The 18,599-nt window shown below is 34.4% G+C and overlaps 1 protein-coding gene across 14 annotated transcripts in view; it reads left to right on the top strand.

Moving 5' to 3' along the window:
- PTPRK (protein tyrosine phosphatase receptor type K) overlaps positions 1–18,599 on the top strand; it is a 549,502-nt gene that overhangs the window by 119,097 nt on the left and 411,806 nt on the right. For all 14 annotated transcript variants that reach the window (XM_032862518.1, XM_032862504.1, XM_032862503.1 and 11 more), the window contains exon 2: positions 3,820–3,942. In XM_032862518.1, coding sequence (XP_032718409.1) covers positions 3,820–3,942 — 123 coding nt within the window. The remainder of the gene's footprint in view (positions 1–3,819; positions 3,943–18,599) is intronic.

The following is an 18,599-nucleotide window of genomic DNA, read 5'->3' as shown; positions in this document are numbered from 1 at the left end:
TCTTGCTATTCTATTTAGTCAGGGAATTAAGACTGGATGCAAGTGCTCTGGAGGGGGAGAATGTGAAATATCCTAGTACAATATCTTTTATTTTATTTTTTTATAGATTTATTTATTTGTGTGTGAGAGAGAGAGGGAGCAAGTGAGAGGGAGGCCAGGCACAGGTCAGTGGGAGGAGGGGCAGAGGAATTGGGATGGAAAGTCCTCAAGCAGCCTCCCTACTGGGCAAGAAGCCCAGGGGCAGGGGGCAGGATTTAATCATGGGACCCTGATAGTATGACCTAAGTCCAAATCAGGAGTTGGTTATCCGACCCTGAGCCATCCCAGCGCCCCTAGTACAATATCTTTAAAAAGAACACCCTTTACAAAATGCTCAGAGCTGTCTGCGGCCCTATTGACTTTTTGTTTTTCTCTAATTATTTAAATTTTATTTTTTAAATTATTTTTAATTTTTTGAAATTATTTTTCTCCAATTTAACTTTGTTCTAAATTAACCCCAACACTGGTTTTTATTGAAAAGTTTGACATCAGAGAACACTGAGTTTAGTATTCTTTCTTTCATCAAGTCTGTCACCATCTGTTTAAATAAAGAGTCAAGAGTTTAAATGCTGAATGTTTAGGCAACACCATTTTGGGGTTGGGATACTGATGTTTCTTAGTACCAGTCCTTTCAGTGAGCATCTTAGGAATGGAAAGAAATTCAGGCAAATCCAAGTTAGCTTGATTTTTATCTTTAGGTGAACAGTTTGCAAAGCCCGGTTAAGTGGATTGCGACAGAGGAAGCTGACCATTGCCCCTGTAGTTAGATGATTGATTGGTAGTGAGGAATTAGTAATCTGTGAAATGGCTCTTTAGAAGTGATTTTCCTCCAAGGGTCAAGGAATTTGGGATTGTGGTTTCTCTGACATGATTTGCAGATACTCATTGTGGTCTTACTGGTGGCAAATACAACTGAAATGTAGGCTGCTTCCTTGATTTTGCATCCCCTCTACCTAAAGTTCTTTAACATCTTGCCTCTTTTTGTTGTGCGGTCTAGCTCAGAGAAATGTTAAGTTCATTAGTTATATTTTATGAATTAGAATCTTGCTAAGATGCTTCTCCTTTAAGTAGATTTTAATGCTGTATATGAAGGTGTGTTGAACTCAGAAACATGTGTAGAGAAGACAGTGTATTAGAAGACTTTGTGTTATAAGACTTTCTAGTGAGCCTTAAATGGTAAACAGGGCTTGTATATAACGGGCTTACCTCAGGGTGTATTTTCTTGTGTTATCTGTTACGTGTTATCTGCTTTAAGGTTGAGCCAAACATTCTACCTCCATTTTCCTCCATTTCTCTTTAAACTATGCGTGACTATTAGAGTTGTTACTATTATTGTTGTTGCTGTTATTTTTAGCATGGCTTGAATTTTTTCCTACTCTTGGATAAAATCCTCTGATGTCTTCAGTACTACAGATTAAAATCTAAGCATTTTATATCTAAAATCTTTCATATTTAGTTGTATTTCTGACTGTCCCCTACATACCTTTCCTCATTTTCATAATACAGAAATTTTTGAGGATATTTGAGATCCCCAAAGTCTCATGTTTCTTTAGAGTTGCATGCCTTTGCTTTCGCTTTTTCTTTAATTTTGGTCCCATCACCATTCTGGCCCAGCATTATCTTTAGTCGTCTTAATAGGCCTAAGGACATGCAGCCTCCTCTAACCCGCCCTGGTGTAGGTAGCCAGTTCATTTGTGTTCCCTTTGACCTTGGTCATACTGTCATTATCCTTTATAACACATTGTGTGTGTGTGTGTGTGTGTGTGTGCGCGCGCGCGCACGTGCACACGCACCTGTGCCACTATACATTCATCAGGCCAGGAACAGTTTTTTTTTTTTTTTTTAAATTTCCTGTCATCTCTAGTTCAGTATACAGTGTAAGTATTTACCCTTGAAATATAAAATACAAAAAGATTTTAAAAAATGTTTTATGAGAGATTTATTGATATGTCCTATGTGCTGCAAACAGATATATGGTACATCTCAGATTAGAATTTATTATAAGCTGCAATAGTAAAAATCATCTTTTTTGAAAATTTTCTTATCAATCAAATCAAGTGGACTAGTAACTATTTCAAAACTCTTGACTGATAGGGCAGTGATGTGCAACAACAAATGGTAAGGGTTGACCCACTCCTTTTGTACAGATACTTCCAGTGGTTATTACTAGTCAGAATCCTGGAGTCTAAAATTATCCATGGCTATGAAGGGCAGCAATTAAGGTCATTTGTCTTCCAAATGAGCCAATGTAGGTTCCATTGGTAATTGAAATTTATATACAGAGGCCACTCACACTATTATAAAGGGCAGTGGGGGGCCCTGAAGGCTTATGTTACAAAGCAGTAAGTCATTTTGGGCTTCTGATAGCAAATTGTATCTTGAGAAAAACTTTCCCCTTGCTATGTGAAGATGCATTTCCTGGCAACCTTTTTTTTCTATTGATTAATTTTAAATTAAGACGTACATCATTTTCCATGAACGCATTTATAAGAGGCTATTTTAAGATATTTAAAAGACATTATTAAGCTTTCAAGCTACTGAAGTTTGATTACTTTAAAGGATTGATGTAGTCATAAGAATGATTCAAGGATGCCCACATACATGGTCTGCTTTCAAAAATGGTTATTAGGGCCGTAATGTCATCTGAACATATCTGATCTTGCCTTCTTGGCTTATCTCTGTCATTGGTGAGGAAAGCAATTTTTTTTCATATATAAGCTGCAAACTTTTCTTAAAAAAAAAAAAATTCCTTGTTTATGGAGAAGAATTTATAGGCCAGAAGTTTAACACTCCGTAGTCTGCTGTTTGGTCAGAGAATTCACTGAATTTCTTCACAGAGATCCCCATGGAAACTAAACAAATAACTTACTTGAAAGGAGACAGGTTATTGGTTTTTCTCATTAAACCCACTGCTGAATTTTCATTAGTTATAATCCATTTTCTTTCAAGATTAGACATACAGGCCAGTTCTTATTTTCATGAAGTGAATAAACTAAGTGTGTTGAGTTTTGTGTGCCTGTATATGTATGCTGAGAAGCAAAAGTAATCATTTTACTTTTGCCATAAAATTACCCCTGAGCGGGGGCAGGAAAAATGATTGATATAAAAGGGAAAGGCTACCTCCATTTATTTTTTTGAAAAAGGTTATTAAATAAAGTGGTAATGGCGAGAGTAATTACAGGCTAAATCTGATCAGTTTTACGTTTTAGTTTTTTCCCTCCTTTTAAGTCATAAGTGTGTATGAAAGTAATCTAAATAAGGTATGGAAGAATGAATGTATCACTGACCTCAAACACTTATAGACGCTTTAAAGCTTTATTTGTTTCATTTGCTACTTCAAATGTTCTTTCAAAGTGTTCTTTTCAAGCAAGGAGTTTGGTAAGATTTAAATATTAACTTCACCTTTTTGAACTTGCATCATGAAAAAAGACAATTTTTACTTTTTCCCTTCTCCGAACCAAAGTTGTTAAAATCTATTTAGCTTTCAGGTGGTTTGCATATTTCAGGAAAGCTTTGCTATAGTATCTTTTACTATTTTTAGTCTTTCAAAATCTGTGCCTTAGCCTTCCTTCTGAGGCTCAAACTGGTTTCTTATTCAAACAGAAACTACTGATAGAAATTCATTTTATGTGAAAATTTAATGGGAATAGTAAAAAACAGGAGTACCAATTATTATTGAGTGCCATTTTGCATATTCAAAATAATCTTTCCTTCTCCAGCACATTCTCAATTTTTAGCAAATCTGTATAGAATGTAACAATAATTTTTCTCTTCTCTTAGGTGGCTGTACTTTTGATGATGGTCTAGGGGCCTGTGATTACCACCAGGATCTATATGATGACTTCGAATGGGTACATGTTAGTGCCCAAGAACCTCATTATCTGCCACCTGAGATGCCTCAAGGTGAGAATCATTCTGTTTACTCAGTATGAGGGAATGGCTTTGGAATATGTATCATTTTCTTACTTTAGGTGTAACATAGTCATTTGTTATAGTAAACTACTAATGGGCAAGCTACTTGACCACACCTAAGAGCCTTATTTTTGTCTTTGCCTTTTCTATAATCCTGTATTCTTCAAGAATGCTCACTATGTTTTTGTTATATCTGACTGGAAAAATACACGTATTTGTGTTTTTTTTTTTTTTTTAAGATTTTTAGTTATGTATTTGAGACAGAAAGATACAGGGAGAGCATGAGCAGGAGGAGCAGGTGTCCCACAGAGCCAGGAGCCTGATGCTGAGTTTGATCCCCAGACCCTGAGATCATGACATGAGCTTCAGAAGGCAGAAGCCCAGCTGGATAAGCCACCCACGCGCCCCTGGTCTTTTTTTTTTTTTCTATTTAATAAAAAGGCAAAATGTAAACAAAACCAAGAAAAAAATACATAAAAGCATAGCAAACAAAATTCTTTTAAAATAACCTAAAATGGAAGATCAATTTGCTTAATACCTATTCAGTTAAATGACATGGGTTTAGTACAATCAGACTGAAAGGAAGGGTTTATAGTCCATCATGGGGAGAAGCCTTATCTCATTGTCACTCTGCTCTCAAGTATACAAGTGGCTCTGAGGAGAGGCAGCCAGGACACAAAATTGTCAAAGGGAGGAGGAGGTCTTTTCTGGGTAGATTTTAGATAAATAGGGCTGTGCCCTGTTCATTCTCTATCTAGACTTTGATATATTCTTTGATTTCTGGTTTTGTGAAATAATGCATCTTACTGGTTAAGCCAGTCTGAGTTGTGTTTTCTCTTACTTGTGAAAAACACATTAATGTACAGTAGCCATCTAGACATATTATTTTATAATGCATCATTTATTAGTACTATCAGACTAATATTTGTGCCTTCAGTTCTACATATTAATTTGGTATTAATTCCAAACTCTGTATGTTTATGTTTAGCAAGAATTTATTAAATTATAAAAATTAAAAATGTCAACAGGAATACTAAAATATAATATTAAAAAGCATGAACTATTTTACTTCTAATATTTAGAAATAAATACTGTTTATACCTATACATTGTATATAATCATGTATATATAATAATATACAACATATTTAACAACATGATACATTAATATGCCATGTAGTAAAAATAATCATTATGCAATTATTATACATAATCATATATATTTGATAACTGATTACCTATTGCTGATAATTTAAGTTTTAACACATGCTTTCAGTACTTTTATTATGATCTTTTTAAAATTTAGTTTAATTTTTTCAGTGTTCTAAGATTCATTGTTTATGCACCACACCCAGTGTTATTATGATCTTTTAAAAATACTTTATAATTAATTTTCTACAAATTCAGAAAGACATTCCTGTAGTGAGTGAACTTTAGAAATGACAATTTTAGGGGCACGGTGGCTCAGTAGGTTAAGCCTCTGCCTTTGGCTCAGGTCATGATCTCAGGGTCCTGGGATCGAGCCCCACATTGGGGTCTCTGCTGAGCAGGGAGTCTGTTTCCCCCTCTCTCTCTGCCTGCTTCTCTGCCTACTTGTGATCTCTGTCTGTTGAATAAATAAATAAAATCTATAAAAAAAAAAAAAAGAAATGACAATTTTAGACTGGCCACTGGAGATGAAAATGTCAATTCAAGTGAACCAAGGGAGAAACTTTTATCAGTAGCATTTCTGAATTTACTAAGTAATCTGATGTATAAAGCCAAAAAGCTTAAAACATCAGCAATAAACGACAATACACCACAAGTGCACAAAGTAAACAAAACCGTACCTAAAAATTACATTTCCCAATATGGTTCCAGAAAAGAATATAGTAACTATATTCTTTGACAGGTTTTTATTGGTCCCGCCTCTAATGTGTATTTTGAGAGTAAGGTGAATTAAATCTGCTTTCTATTTTAAATTGTCACCTTCCATGGCTGAGTAGGCAAATGGTTATCTCAGAAGCTGAACTGAGCCATAATTTTCTTGCCAGAGGAATAAATTGGTACTAGGTGGCTGACATCCTTTGCTTCTTATGTATGTGTCTTGTGTTGCCAGCAGACCCATTTAGTTTTGTGTATAGGTGTGTATTTATCTTTCAGAAGTACAGAACTTTATTTTCTTCATACATTTTAACTGCACAAACTGCTGTAATATGTCACCTGAGTTTTCTCTGTGGTATATTTAGAATTTTTTTTTAATATAAAATTAAAAGGGGTGGGCTGGGAGGTACACATTTTGACTGTTTATCATCAGAGAATAATCAGAAAGATGTTGATTTATGGAAATGTTACCATTGTTAATTACCACTGAAGATGGATAATGAATAGCTGAAGAGATACTGCTCAGATGACCTTGTTGGCTCACCTTTGATGAACAGCTTAATCACTGGTTAGAGTACAGGATGATACGCACAGAAAATGGAAGTGTTTGAAATTCAGCCACATCTTCCAATTAATAAGACATTAAGTAATTAATCATGCAGAGGAGGGAAAAGGTCATGGCTACTTTAGTTTTGCCAAATGTGACTTCTGTTTGGTCTTTAGGGAGAGTGAAAGAAAGCACCCTTGTGTATCTTCTTTTATTGCTCTCTTTTTACAATAGATACCATTTTTTCCCCACTTTCCTTCTGATATTTCTTTACAATGCTTCTGATATTTTTTTTTAAAACACTGTTCATAACAAAAGTTAAAACAAAAAGGAGACATTTATATTTATCATGTTAAAATTTTATGAAGGGTCCATTTATTTTCAAATAAATAGTCAGGCATGTTTACTTGTTTCATTTATTAAACAAACAAAAACTCTCAAACTCTTTGGCAACCCTTAAGTAAGAAGTCTAGGTCTCAGATGTAAACTTGTTATTGATCTATTGAACTCTCCAGATAGCGCTTGGACATTGTTAATTGCCTTCTATTTATTGACCTTTTTGGACTGGAAACATAGAAGGAAAGAAGACAGATTGGGTGGACAAAATAGACGAGAATAATAGAAGAATAAAGATGGGTAGGAAACAAGAAAAAGGAAAGAAGAAAATTCTTTCTTAAAGATGTATCAATAATTGTTTAAAATGTTCTTCAGCAGTCCCTAGCCTCAACACTCCCTTTGTCAGGTGACAATGATGATGACTGAAAGGCCTGCTAAGTGCATTAAAAATAGTATGCAAAAGAATTAATTTAGGCAATTTAGTATTAGGGTATTGACCAGAAATCATAGGAAAATATGAGCACCTCCTCAACTCAGTCACCAAGGATATGTGAACTATATTCACAATGAGAAACTACTACACACTCGGCAGGAAGATGAAAATCAGAATTTCAGGTTTTGTAAGAGTACAGAGCAAGTGAAACTCTCATATACTACTGGTCAGAGTATAAATCTGTACAAGCACTTTGTACAACCTAATGACCTAGTAAATCCATTCTTAGGTATAAGCCCTGTAGAATTGAGTACACATGTTCTCCAAATGACATGTGCAGGAATGCACCAGTTTTCATAACATGCTCAAACTCAAAGCAATGCAAGGATATCGCTTAACAGTGCAGTGGATAAATATGCATTTATGGTGGTGCATTCATCTTAGGGAATATTACACAGCAATGTACAGGAATGAACTGTTGCCATTTTTGATATGAATGAATTTCACAAACATCACGTTGAGGGAAAGAAAGTGGACGTAGAGGAATATGTACCCTATTTCATTTATATAAATTTCAAAGACAAGTTAAACTATTGATGATGTTAGAAGTCAGGGTATTATTTACTTGCAGCAGGGGGTGGCAGGGGTGAGGGATTATTAGTGCTTGGAAAGTGGCATGGTGTGCCTTCTGTTTGGGCAATAAATACTGTATTTCTTGTCTGGATGGTGTTTTCATGGGTATGCCCAAACTGAAAAATCATTGAGCTGTATATTTATGACTTTTCTCTATATATCTTATTTATTAATAAAAAGTGGCAGAAAATAAAGCAAAATAAAGCCAGTGCTCACAGGGATGCCATGGGAAAAACGAACTAATAATTAAAAATGTTATAGATTAAAATAAAAGATGTATCATAGGACATCTCAAATGGACTCAAACTCTTTTCCATCATTCTGGATCTGCACCCCAACATTCAAGGAAACTGTGGTCTCTGAGCATCTCTGAGCCTTTGTATGCTCTCTTCCCTCTGATTAGACAGTTCTCTGTCCACTTATCTGCTCACCAAATTCTTACCCATCCTTACTGTGTCTATTCAAGTTCCATCTTGTGTTGGAAAGATTTTTCTGATTGGCTTAGAACTCATATTTTTTCTGTCCTCATATCTGAATGTTTTCCACTGCACTTTGTACATATTTCAATTGTAGCTGTTAGAGTATCATCTTTGTATATGTCATTCTCTCCTCTAAACTATAAGTTCTTTGTGAACATAAACTGTATTTTTTTCTTTGATTTCCCAAGACACTATTTCATTTTATTTAAGCAAAACTGTCAACTTATATAATGTTTTTTAAAATACTTTGGTCGAGGATTAAACAAAATTTTTCTTTCGCTTGCTAAACATTTAACTGAATAAAACAAATGCCCTAGTTCTGGGACATTATATTCAGTTCAGATTTTAATGTGATTAGAAGATCGTCATATAATTATTAATATATGGATTTTGCCTTTGTAAATGATTTTACCTATTTATTTCAAATATAATTTTAAATGTTATTAATACTACCAAGGAGGAGTTCCCTTTAGGTTTTCTCTCTCTCTCCTTTTGTCTTTTCCATGTGAAATTCATCTCAATCTTTTATTCCATAGAAGCCTGGAATGAGAATGAGAGATGTTACATAGAAGTAGAAATTATTCTTTGATCTCAAATACATCTGTGTCTGTGACTTTCTTTGTCAGATATTCTCTTATGCTTATGACCTCATGAAGCAAACTCATTTGACCATTTTGCTATATGTTCTGCCTAGATCTGAGATTGGGGATCATAATTAACATCTCAATACATTTATCATCTACTATAATTATAACTGCTTTTTTATTTTAACACCTTTTTTTAAAATGACTAATTGAATTTTAGTTTAGAGTCTCTAGAGTACCCCTTTGGTAGTATTTAAAATTATGACTACGTTGTATCTCACCTTCAGTCTGGTACTTTTCACTAATAATAATGTAAATCAGTATACACACTTCCTTCCATAAAATGCATACATGCTATGTAGACATTAAAAAATAAGACTCTGTCATTAAATTAATCTGAAGACTGAAGTAGGAAACTATTTCTCCTTTGTTATAAAACCTAATGAGGTGTCATTCATTAGTTTAAGAACTATTAGATCTTAATTCTGCCCCCTTGTCAAGCCCCCAAACTAAAACATAGAGAACAGATTACATAGAGAAGTATGAGGAATGAACAATGCTGTTAAGAAATGTATCTTTAGGGGTGCCTGGGTGGCTCAGTGGGTTAAAATCTCTGCCTTTGGCTCAGGTCATGATCCCAGCGTCCTGGGATCAAACCTTGTGTCAGGATCTCTGCTTAGCGGGAAGCCTGCTTCCCTTCCTCTCTCTCTCTGCCTGGCTTTCTGCCTATTTGTGATCTCTGTCTGTCAAATAAGTAAATAAGATCTTAAAAAAAAAAGAAATTATATTAATTTATTACATTTAGAACTGTGTATCCCCCCCTTTTTTTTAATCTCAAAGTTCAAACATGAATTATTAGCCGGGTTGTTAAATAAAGGTTGCCTTCTTCAAATATTTATTTGGAGAGACTAAATGTGTTTGTGTATTTAGTAGGGAGTGTGCAAGGGTCACATGATTGTGTGCCTGGCTTTCTTCTGATAGTGTGATGTTTAAAAGTCAAATAAAACATTGAGTTCCACAATTTGATTCATATGATAACATTTTATAGGCTATACAATTCCAGCTAAGTTTTCTATGCTAAGATGATAGTGTCTTAGTTTTATAGGAGAAGACTTAAAGTCATAATTTACTAAACAGTGTTATTATGTATGCAGTGATTCATATTTTTATACACCTCTAGAGAAATTTCAAGGGAGTTTTTGCATTGACTTACCATTTCTAACCTATAAGTCTATCTCTGGGAACCTTAATCACTTATAAAAATGAGTGGATCACCTGCCTAATCTTTTCATCACTCTATTATAAACAATTGATAGTAAGACACAGGTTTCTACCTGTGTCATAGCTGCCAAAATCTCACACATTTGAATGAACAGAATTATTTGACAGCAAATTTACCAAAGTCAAAGGATGGCAGAGATGGTAAGATAGAGTTGTATACAGTGTTGGTTTATAGTGTTGGTTAATAGAGATATTAAGTTGTAGTATTGTGGCTAATTTTGTTTATGTTAGAGGATAGAGCAAATCAGGCCAAAATGTTGGTTTATTTTCTTTTTGTAGTCTAGTTATCATTGTCTATTAATATGACTAAAGATAATGTGTGTATGTGTGTGAACCTGTGCAGTTGTCTTAAGGAGAATTGAGAGATGGATAGTAGAGTGGAGTAGAAAGACAAGGAGAGGAGGACAGACAAGAGAAGAATAAGAGAATAGCTTAACATCAATTCATTAACACAGATGGGAAAACTTTTAACTCATGGATATAGACATTAGATTCTTTTTTTTTTTTTTTAAAGAATTTATTTACTTATTTGTCAGGGAGAAAGAGGCACAAGTAGGGGGGAGCAGCAGGCAGAGGGAGGGGCAAACGGAGGGAGAAGCAGGCTTCCTGCTGAGCGAGGAGCCTGATGGAGGACTCAATCCCAGAACCCTGGGATCATGACCTGAGCCAAAGGCAGATGCTTAACCAACTGAGCTGCCCAGGCATCCCAATAGACATTAGATTCTAAGAAGGTGACAGAGCCTGAAACCTTATAGGTTAAAACTGGAAGGCCATGCATCATTTGATGATTTTCAGTTTTTTCTTTTTTAGTACTAGAATTCTTTTTATGAAAATAATATTTCCCAGTACTCACATATGTAAAATCAGCCACAAGGATCTAATGATCCTAGAACCTGTTTGCTTTGTACTCCCTATATCCCTACCCCTACCCCCTTCTCTACTACCCCAGCTCTATCAAGATTGGCTTCTGTGAAAATCACTTAGTGATAGAAGTCTCCAAGAGACACTTTGCAAACAGTGGTTTGGTGCACACTCAACATAAAGTGTGCAGAGATGAAGGTACTTACTACCATTAGCTATGGCTTGTTAGTGGCTTACTGGGTTTTACTATACGAGGGACATGATATATTTTCTTCATCCTCACATGAACCCTACAAATTAGTGACATTTTAGAGGTAAGTAGAGTGAATAACTTGCTTAAAGCCCCCCAGGGATGGTATTTGAAATTAGGTTCATGTGTCTAATATCAAAATTACTCTTGCCACAGTATCATCCTGCTTTGTAATCATAGTGTAGCTGATATGTTTCCTTGAGTTGCTCATGGACATTTAATCCACTGTATAATGAGGTATCTATTTTGATTTTTTACTGTTTCATCTAAAATACTATTTCCGAAATTTAAAAGCTGTAAGTAACTGTCTCTTTTTTAATCTTTGCATGAAATGGACTCTGAGATTTGTTTGGAATTGAGACTGTCAGTCCCTAGGGAGATACTTTGTCCTCTCTTTGATTTACCTGTATGTTATTTTTAGTGATTTGATGAACACTTGCCCCATGTCTGTCTAAGCAGACCTTTGGAAACACCTATATTATCTGCTGTCTCATTAGAGCACATATGACAGAAGAAAAAATAGTGGACTACAGGAATCAGACTAAAGTTTAGGGTTTGAAAATAATTTTAAGACTTTGTTTGCAGTCGGGTATTTTAGGACTAGAATTATGGGCTTATTTCAGTGTGTTCTTCCAAACCATGTTATCATGTATCTGTTGGTGCTTTTGCCCTCAGCACGGAGAAGATAGTTTACCACATTTGAGTTGCTTATTAAAAACAGTGGGAGTTGAAGGCAGTGCAGGGTCAGAGAGAGAAAAGCAGTAATGGACTTCATGAAGGGTGAAACACTTCTTGAAGGCTGGTTTTTAATGTAAGGACTGTTACCCTTGTGGACATAAATGCAGCATGAAGAATGTCTAAATTACTGTGGACAGAAATGGCATGCTGAGACAGGGATATTTTCCTGATATTTCAGGTACATAATGTATCAAAGTTAGATATGTCCCAGTATATCTCAGTGGAAAAAAACAGGTTAGCATTAAAAAAAGAAAGAAAGAAAGAAAGAGAAAGAAAGAAAGAAGAAAGAAAAAAATTAATATTGGTGTCAGGCTGGAGAAGTTTCAGCCTTTTAAATGGATTAGGATAAGAATACAGAGTAATTCCAAAGACTATACAGGTGCCTTTAACGTATACCTTAAAATCAATACCTGGTTCAAAGAAACAAAATTACTTTTCCTTGGGGGAGTGTGACCGCAAGTGCGGTGATGACCTTATACTTTTCCTCTCCAAAAGTAAACTTGCCTCATGGTGGCTAAGAAATTCTCCTAGTCCCAGTTTAAAAACTTATTATCTTTGAAACAAATTCCTACTTAATTCACCAACTATCTAAAATCAGGGGGAAAGGAGAAGGTACAGAAATATATGAAATGAAGTTTGTGGAATTGTTCTATTTAATTTTCTTCTCATCAACTGCTTAAGAAGCACATCAGCCTATTTCTCTAATCTATGTCCCTAGGTGAAGAGTTCATGATGCTGCTGGCATTTATAAGGTGCCAGGCACTCTAAGTATAGAAAACATTCATTTTTTTTGCTGAGAGATATTTCCCAATTAATAACTTGCTCTTTGAGGGAAGGGGAATATGTCTGTACAACATACCGTAGTATGCTCAGCAGAAATTAGATTTGAAAACTGACAAAACTCCGAGATTTAAAAAGCATCTTTTTATGTAATGACAAGTACATAAGCAGAGCTCTATATTTTTTATAATATCAACTATGAGATAAGCAACATCACATATTCTTTAAATAATCTCTAATTTAATTACTTATCATCTGTTCTTTTTGTAGACTTTTCTTTTCTGGTATTCTTCTTTTGTTTGAAAGATAATAAGTTTTTAAACTGGGACTAGGAGAATTTCTTAACCACCATGAGGCAAGTTTACTTTTGGAGAGGAAACAAAAAGCTCTGCTTATGTACTTGTCATTACATAAAAAGATGCTTTTTAAATCTCGGAGTTTTGTCAGTTTTCAAATCTAATTTCTGCTGAGCATACTACGGTATGTTGTACAGACATATTCCCCTTCCCTCAAAGAGCAAGTTATTAATTGGGAAATATCTCTCAGCAAAAAAAATGAATGTTTTCTATACTTAGAGTGCCTGGCACCTTATAAATGCCAGCAGCATCATGAACTCTTCACCTAGGGACATAGATTAGAGAAATAGGCTGATGTGCTTCTTAAGCAGTTGATGAGAAGAAAATTAAATAGAACAATTCCACAAACTTCATTTCATATATTTCTGTACCTTCTCCTTTCCCCCTGATTTTAGATAGTTGGTGAATTAAGTAGGAAATTGGAATGTCAGTTTGGCTATTCAGAAGTTATATTTTGAGTGTATGATTTTATCCAAGCCAGGTTAGATGCTTTCCTGACCACTTTTATCTAATCTCAGGCATTTTTTAAAAATACTGCATTTCACCTAATTTTTCTTTATTTACTTTTTTTTTTTTTTTTTAAGATTTCATTTATTTATTTGAGAGAGAGAGTGTGCGTGAGCTGGGGTAAGGGTTGTGAGGAGGTAGAGGGAAAAGCAGACAACTCCTCACTGAGCAGGGCCCAACATGGGGCTGGATCCTAGGACCCTGGGATCATGACCTGAGCAGAAGGCAGATGCTTAACTGACTGAGCCACCCAGGGGCCCCATCACTTAACTTTTATAAAAGCCCTCTGAGGTATGTATTAACTTTACTCTGTAGATGAAGGAAATGGGGTTCAGAGACGTAAAATAAATCGCCAGAGGTTTCATGCCTTGGGAAAGTCAAGGTTAGGAATCTAAGTATGTACAGATAGAGGAGGAAAACATCCAGCTTTTGAAGTCTAAACAAGTGTAAGTAGAGATCCTTCTTTAGAGACTACAGGAAAAAAAGCTACAGGGCTGACTTGGAGGTATGGTCAAAGTTGTATCTTTTATGCTTTCTCCAGCTCCAAGTAATGAAGAGCCCAACTTAAAATGCCTTTAAACAATAGGGAAAGCTGCTTTCACATAACGAAAGGTCCAGGATTGGCTTTGTTGGGTTTGTCTATCTGCTTCTACATTTTGATAGGTCATCTTTTTACTTCAGGCTAGTTCCTCTCGTGGGTTTCAGATCTGTAGCTACTCAAGGTATTAATTTCAGAAATGAAGAAAAACAGTTAATCTCTTTATTATGTCTGTTTGTTTGTTTTTTGATAAGCATAAGGAACTCTGAGGTGTCCATCAATAGATTCATCTTTTTGTCTAATTGACCAAAATTATGTCACCTATCCATGCCTAAACCAATGAGTGATGGGGACAGTAAGGCATGATTGGCTTTTACTTCCAGACCCATCCTCCTCTCCCAGCTGGAGATGAGGTTGAAGTCAGTGCCTGAGGCTTATGGCTGGCCAGATTGTAATGGAATAAGAATGGGGTGGATATTGGGTAGGTAAACAATAGCACCTGTTACAGAACTATACAATGTAAATATAGTAAGATGGCTATGTAGGCGGTAGAATTTTGAGGCTGTGGAATTTAGAAGAGTGGATGAATAAGGCATTTATTAGAGCAGCATGACATTCTCTAATGCATTGTCAGCCTAGTGTCAGTTTTTCCTTTATTTCAAAGCATTTATTGGATCTATAACTCAAGAAATAGGAAATCTTCATGCCCTCAGTAAATTTATTTTAGCTTTCTCACGTGCAAATGTTACTATTGAGAGTTTTTTTTAAATTCTCTCCTGTTTTGCCCTTGACTTTTATGACATAGAAGTAAAGTAACATACTTTATAAAAAACTCAAAACCTAAAAGTGAGTCTAGTGTTATATACATTGGATGAATGCATGATGAAGTTATATTTAATTTATTAATGAGGGGACCAGCAGTATAATATAACTGGCTCAAAAGACTGTAGGAACAAGGGAAGCATTTATAATTCACTGAAAGAAAGAATACTGGGATAAGATTCCTACTTTTATACTAAATAGATTAATGTCCAACAGAGCAATAAATCTGAGATCCTTAAGGTTGTCTTCACTATAAACAGGCGTCATTTGCTTCTATACTACATCAAATTTATTTGCAGGGCTATTATTATAAGTATCATTTGTATTACTACGAACTTTCTACAAATTAACATTTCTTACAGATTTATAAATCATCTTAATCATTAGTGAATAGTGACTCCGACAAATTTACACGCTGTTAGAGTAAAGGATAAGCAGTCATTTTTTTGTCTACTTCCAAGGTTTGTACTTTTTCTCCCTCTGTTTTCCTCTTATGAACATAAATACTCTCCAATGATAAATTCGTATAAAAACAACAACAAAAAAGTTGATTAAAAAAAAAGATGATTTTTCTTTCCTTTCTTTTCCTTCTCCTCCTGCTCTTTATCCTCCTTCTTCTTCCTCTTCCTTTTTTGGTTTGATTCATTTACATAGGTACAACAAGAAGTGTTTACTAACAGATATAAGCTTCACAGTAAGATCAAAATATATAGTATCTAGTGCATTGGAAAGTTAAACAACCAGTAAAGGCAGAAAATTAACTTCTGCTTGGGGATGTTATTAGAAATCTAGGATTATATTTTTAATAACTTCTGTCACTTGAAAGTTTTTAAAAAATTGCCCTTATTTACTCTTCTATCCAGAAACTAAGAAACCAAGCTCAAATTATTCATATCTAGTAGGTATTACCTGAAGTACCTGTAAATGTGGATAAATTTCTATCTGTGTCTCAGATCAGCTGGGATTCCTAGCCTGTCAGAAATTGATCTTTCTTTCAAGCAGAGAACCTGTAAATTCAGACCACCCAGTAGATCTGATTACTGAGGAGGTGTCATTAGGCATTGGTTCCACATACTGTTACTTTGGAGGGCTTACTATGTATGTTTTAATAAGCACTATTCTTAAATATAACACTCCATAAAATGTAAACATTTTGGTTACACAGTTCATTTCTCAGATTACATTCCAGTGAAAAGGAAGAGCCTATTCTTGTATTTACTATTAACAATACTCAAACAATAAAGAAACTTAGATAAAGAATGTATTCCTGTATATCTGAGTGGTCAGTGGGAACAAGCTACCATTACAGGTTTTAAGAAAACTGGGTTAAAGATAAAGACCATTAAAAATAAACCAATACGGGGCGCCTGGGTGGCTCAGTGGGTTAAGCCGCTGCCTTCGGCTCAGATCATGATCTCAGGGTCCTGGGATCGAGTCCCGCATTGGGCTCTCTGCTCAGCAGGGAGCCTGCTTCTCTCTCTCTCTGCCTGCCTCTTTGTCTACTTGTGATCTCTCTCTGTCAAATAAATAAATAAAATCTTTAAAAAAAAAAAAGAATTCTATTAAAAAAATAAACCAATAATCTTCCAAACAAATAATTCCAATTAGATTTCCCTCATTAGTTCATTAATTTAGGCTTAACTAATTCATTGTCCCTCAAATTTCAGGATAGCATTCTGCTTCAGGAAGTCATTATTCATAGAAATTCTGGCTCTGTGTCCTGGTATGGTCTTGTTAATATGTGTTGTCAATACGGAAGCCTATACCCATGAGGCTAGTCCTTGAAGACATTATAGAAGAATCTACCTTAGTCCATTCATTCCCTTGAGACCATTAGTTGAGGACCCAATTTCTAGGACCTATAGCTTTTAGCAGAGGCTTCAGGCAAAATATGGGAAAAAAGCATAAACCACTTACTATTAAGACTGAATGGCTGTGATTAATATATTGCAGTAACCAATAGTACCTGAGTAGAGAAGAGAATAGTTCCCCTTCGGGATACTGGACTTAACTATTTCGTAAGAATTTGGTTGTTGTTTCGCTTGAGGGTAAGGAAATATGGACAGTGAGGGTAGTAACAGATCTCAGGTTCTTCCTATACATTGTATTATCTTGGGCATATATTTTATTTTAATATCATTTATCTGAAGAAAATGTACAGAATGTTGAACTTTTCTGATTCAAAGATCTTCCTGTGCAATCCTTACAGTGGCCAACCTTTTTGTAGAGCATAGTTAAAAAATGTAGAGCACACCAAACTTGAGTTTTAGTTTCCCTCGTCTTATCAGGTAAAGGACCATATCTTTATGATTGTCCAAAGCTCTAGAGGGAGTTCTATTAAAATATTTATATTATTTAAAATATAATATTAAATTTTAATAAATATATTTAATATAATATTAAAATTAATAAAATAAATTTTATTATAATTATAATTATTATATATAATTATATATGATTATATATAATTATATATAATTACTTATAAAAATATAATATTAAAATTTTTCTAATTTAAGATCTTTAGCAGGCAAAATCTAAAGTTATTACAGGAGATTGGACACATGATTAAGATAGTAGCATAGGTACCTGAGAACAAGGAATATTATCACTATACTAATATTTATTATAATAGTTACTGCATTAATATATTAATTGTATTAATATTTAGCATTTAAAAATAAAATGATAACACAATTTTAAGAAAACTTAGCTCTTTCAGAAGTAAAGAAGTTATGTTTGTTCTTAATAATGAAAACTATAATAAAGTCAACATAATGCACAAAATGTTGTTCTAGAGAGATACAGAACCTCTGCTTAAACAGAACGTTAAGATTAATTTTTATAGCCTCTTGTTCAGAGGAGATTGAGATTACTAAGATCAATTCATTATTTTAACACAAAGAAGACATAATTCCAATCTGGCATTAATGTAATATCTTGCATTAAAAGCTTTAAAAAATGTTGTAAAAAAGCCTATCAGAACTTTGTCAACTTTGACAAAAGTTTTAACACAGTTCAGTGCTTCTTTTTGGGATGCATTACTTGTAAGTATTATACTCTAGGATAAATAAACTTCTCTCACACTTGTTACAGTTTATTATAGCCATTGAAGTTCTGCTTTTGACTATGTTCTTTCATATTCTGAAACAGTCACATGTGTTTTTTCTTTAAGACAAAATAACTGCCTTTTCCCTGGCACATAATAAGTTGTCACTAGTTATAAGCTTCTTCCACTTAATGTAAAAATCTTTTTCTGAAAATCAGATGTACTGTCAATTTCTTACTATTTTAGATGGGAAAAATTGTAATGTCTGAGACTGCTAACCAAAATACCTGACCAGTTAATTAAAAAGTAACTAAAACACAGCATACAGAGTAGGTGTTCAAACTAGGTGCTAAAGTTAATGCTTAAAACATTGTTTTGTGATCCAAACAATTAATATTAAATTTACTGTAGTTACTTCAAATGGAATACGTTGCTGTATTTTCATTATATCTGCACACCTGCAACTTACAGTTACTGTGAGCTTTCCAAATAGTTATATAGAATTTTGATGTTTTACTAACTATATTAGAATGTAATTCACAATTCTTTCGATGCATAGGTTAATTCATTTACTGTATTGAATTTTTGAGTA

The sequence above is a fragment of the Lontra canadensis genome, unplaced genomic scaffold, assembly GCF_010015895.1.
Source record: "Lontra canadensis isolate GAN:19392208 unplaced genomic scaffold, GSC_riverotter_1.0 scaffold23, whole genome shotgun sequence".
NCBI classification, from domain to species: Eukaryota; Metazoa; Chordata; class Mammalia; order Carnivora; family Mustelidae; genus Lontra; species Lontra canadensis.
The sequence above is the reverse complement of the archived record's forward strand: the minus strand, read 5'-3'. Positions and strand labels throughout refer to the sequence as shown.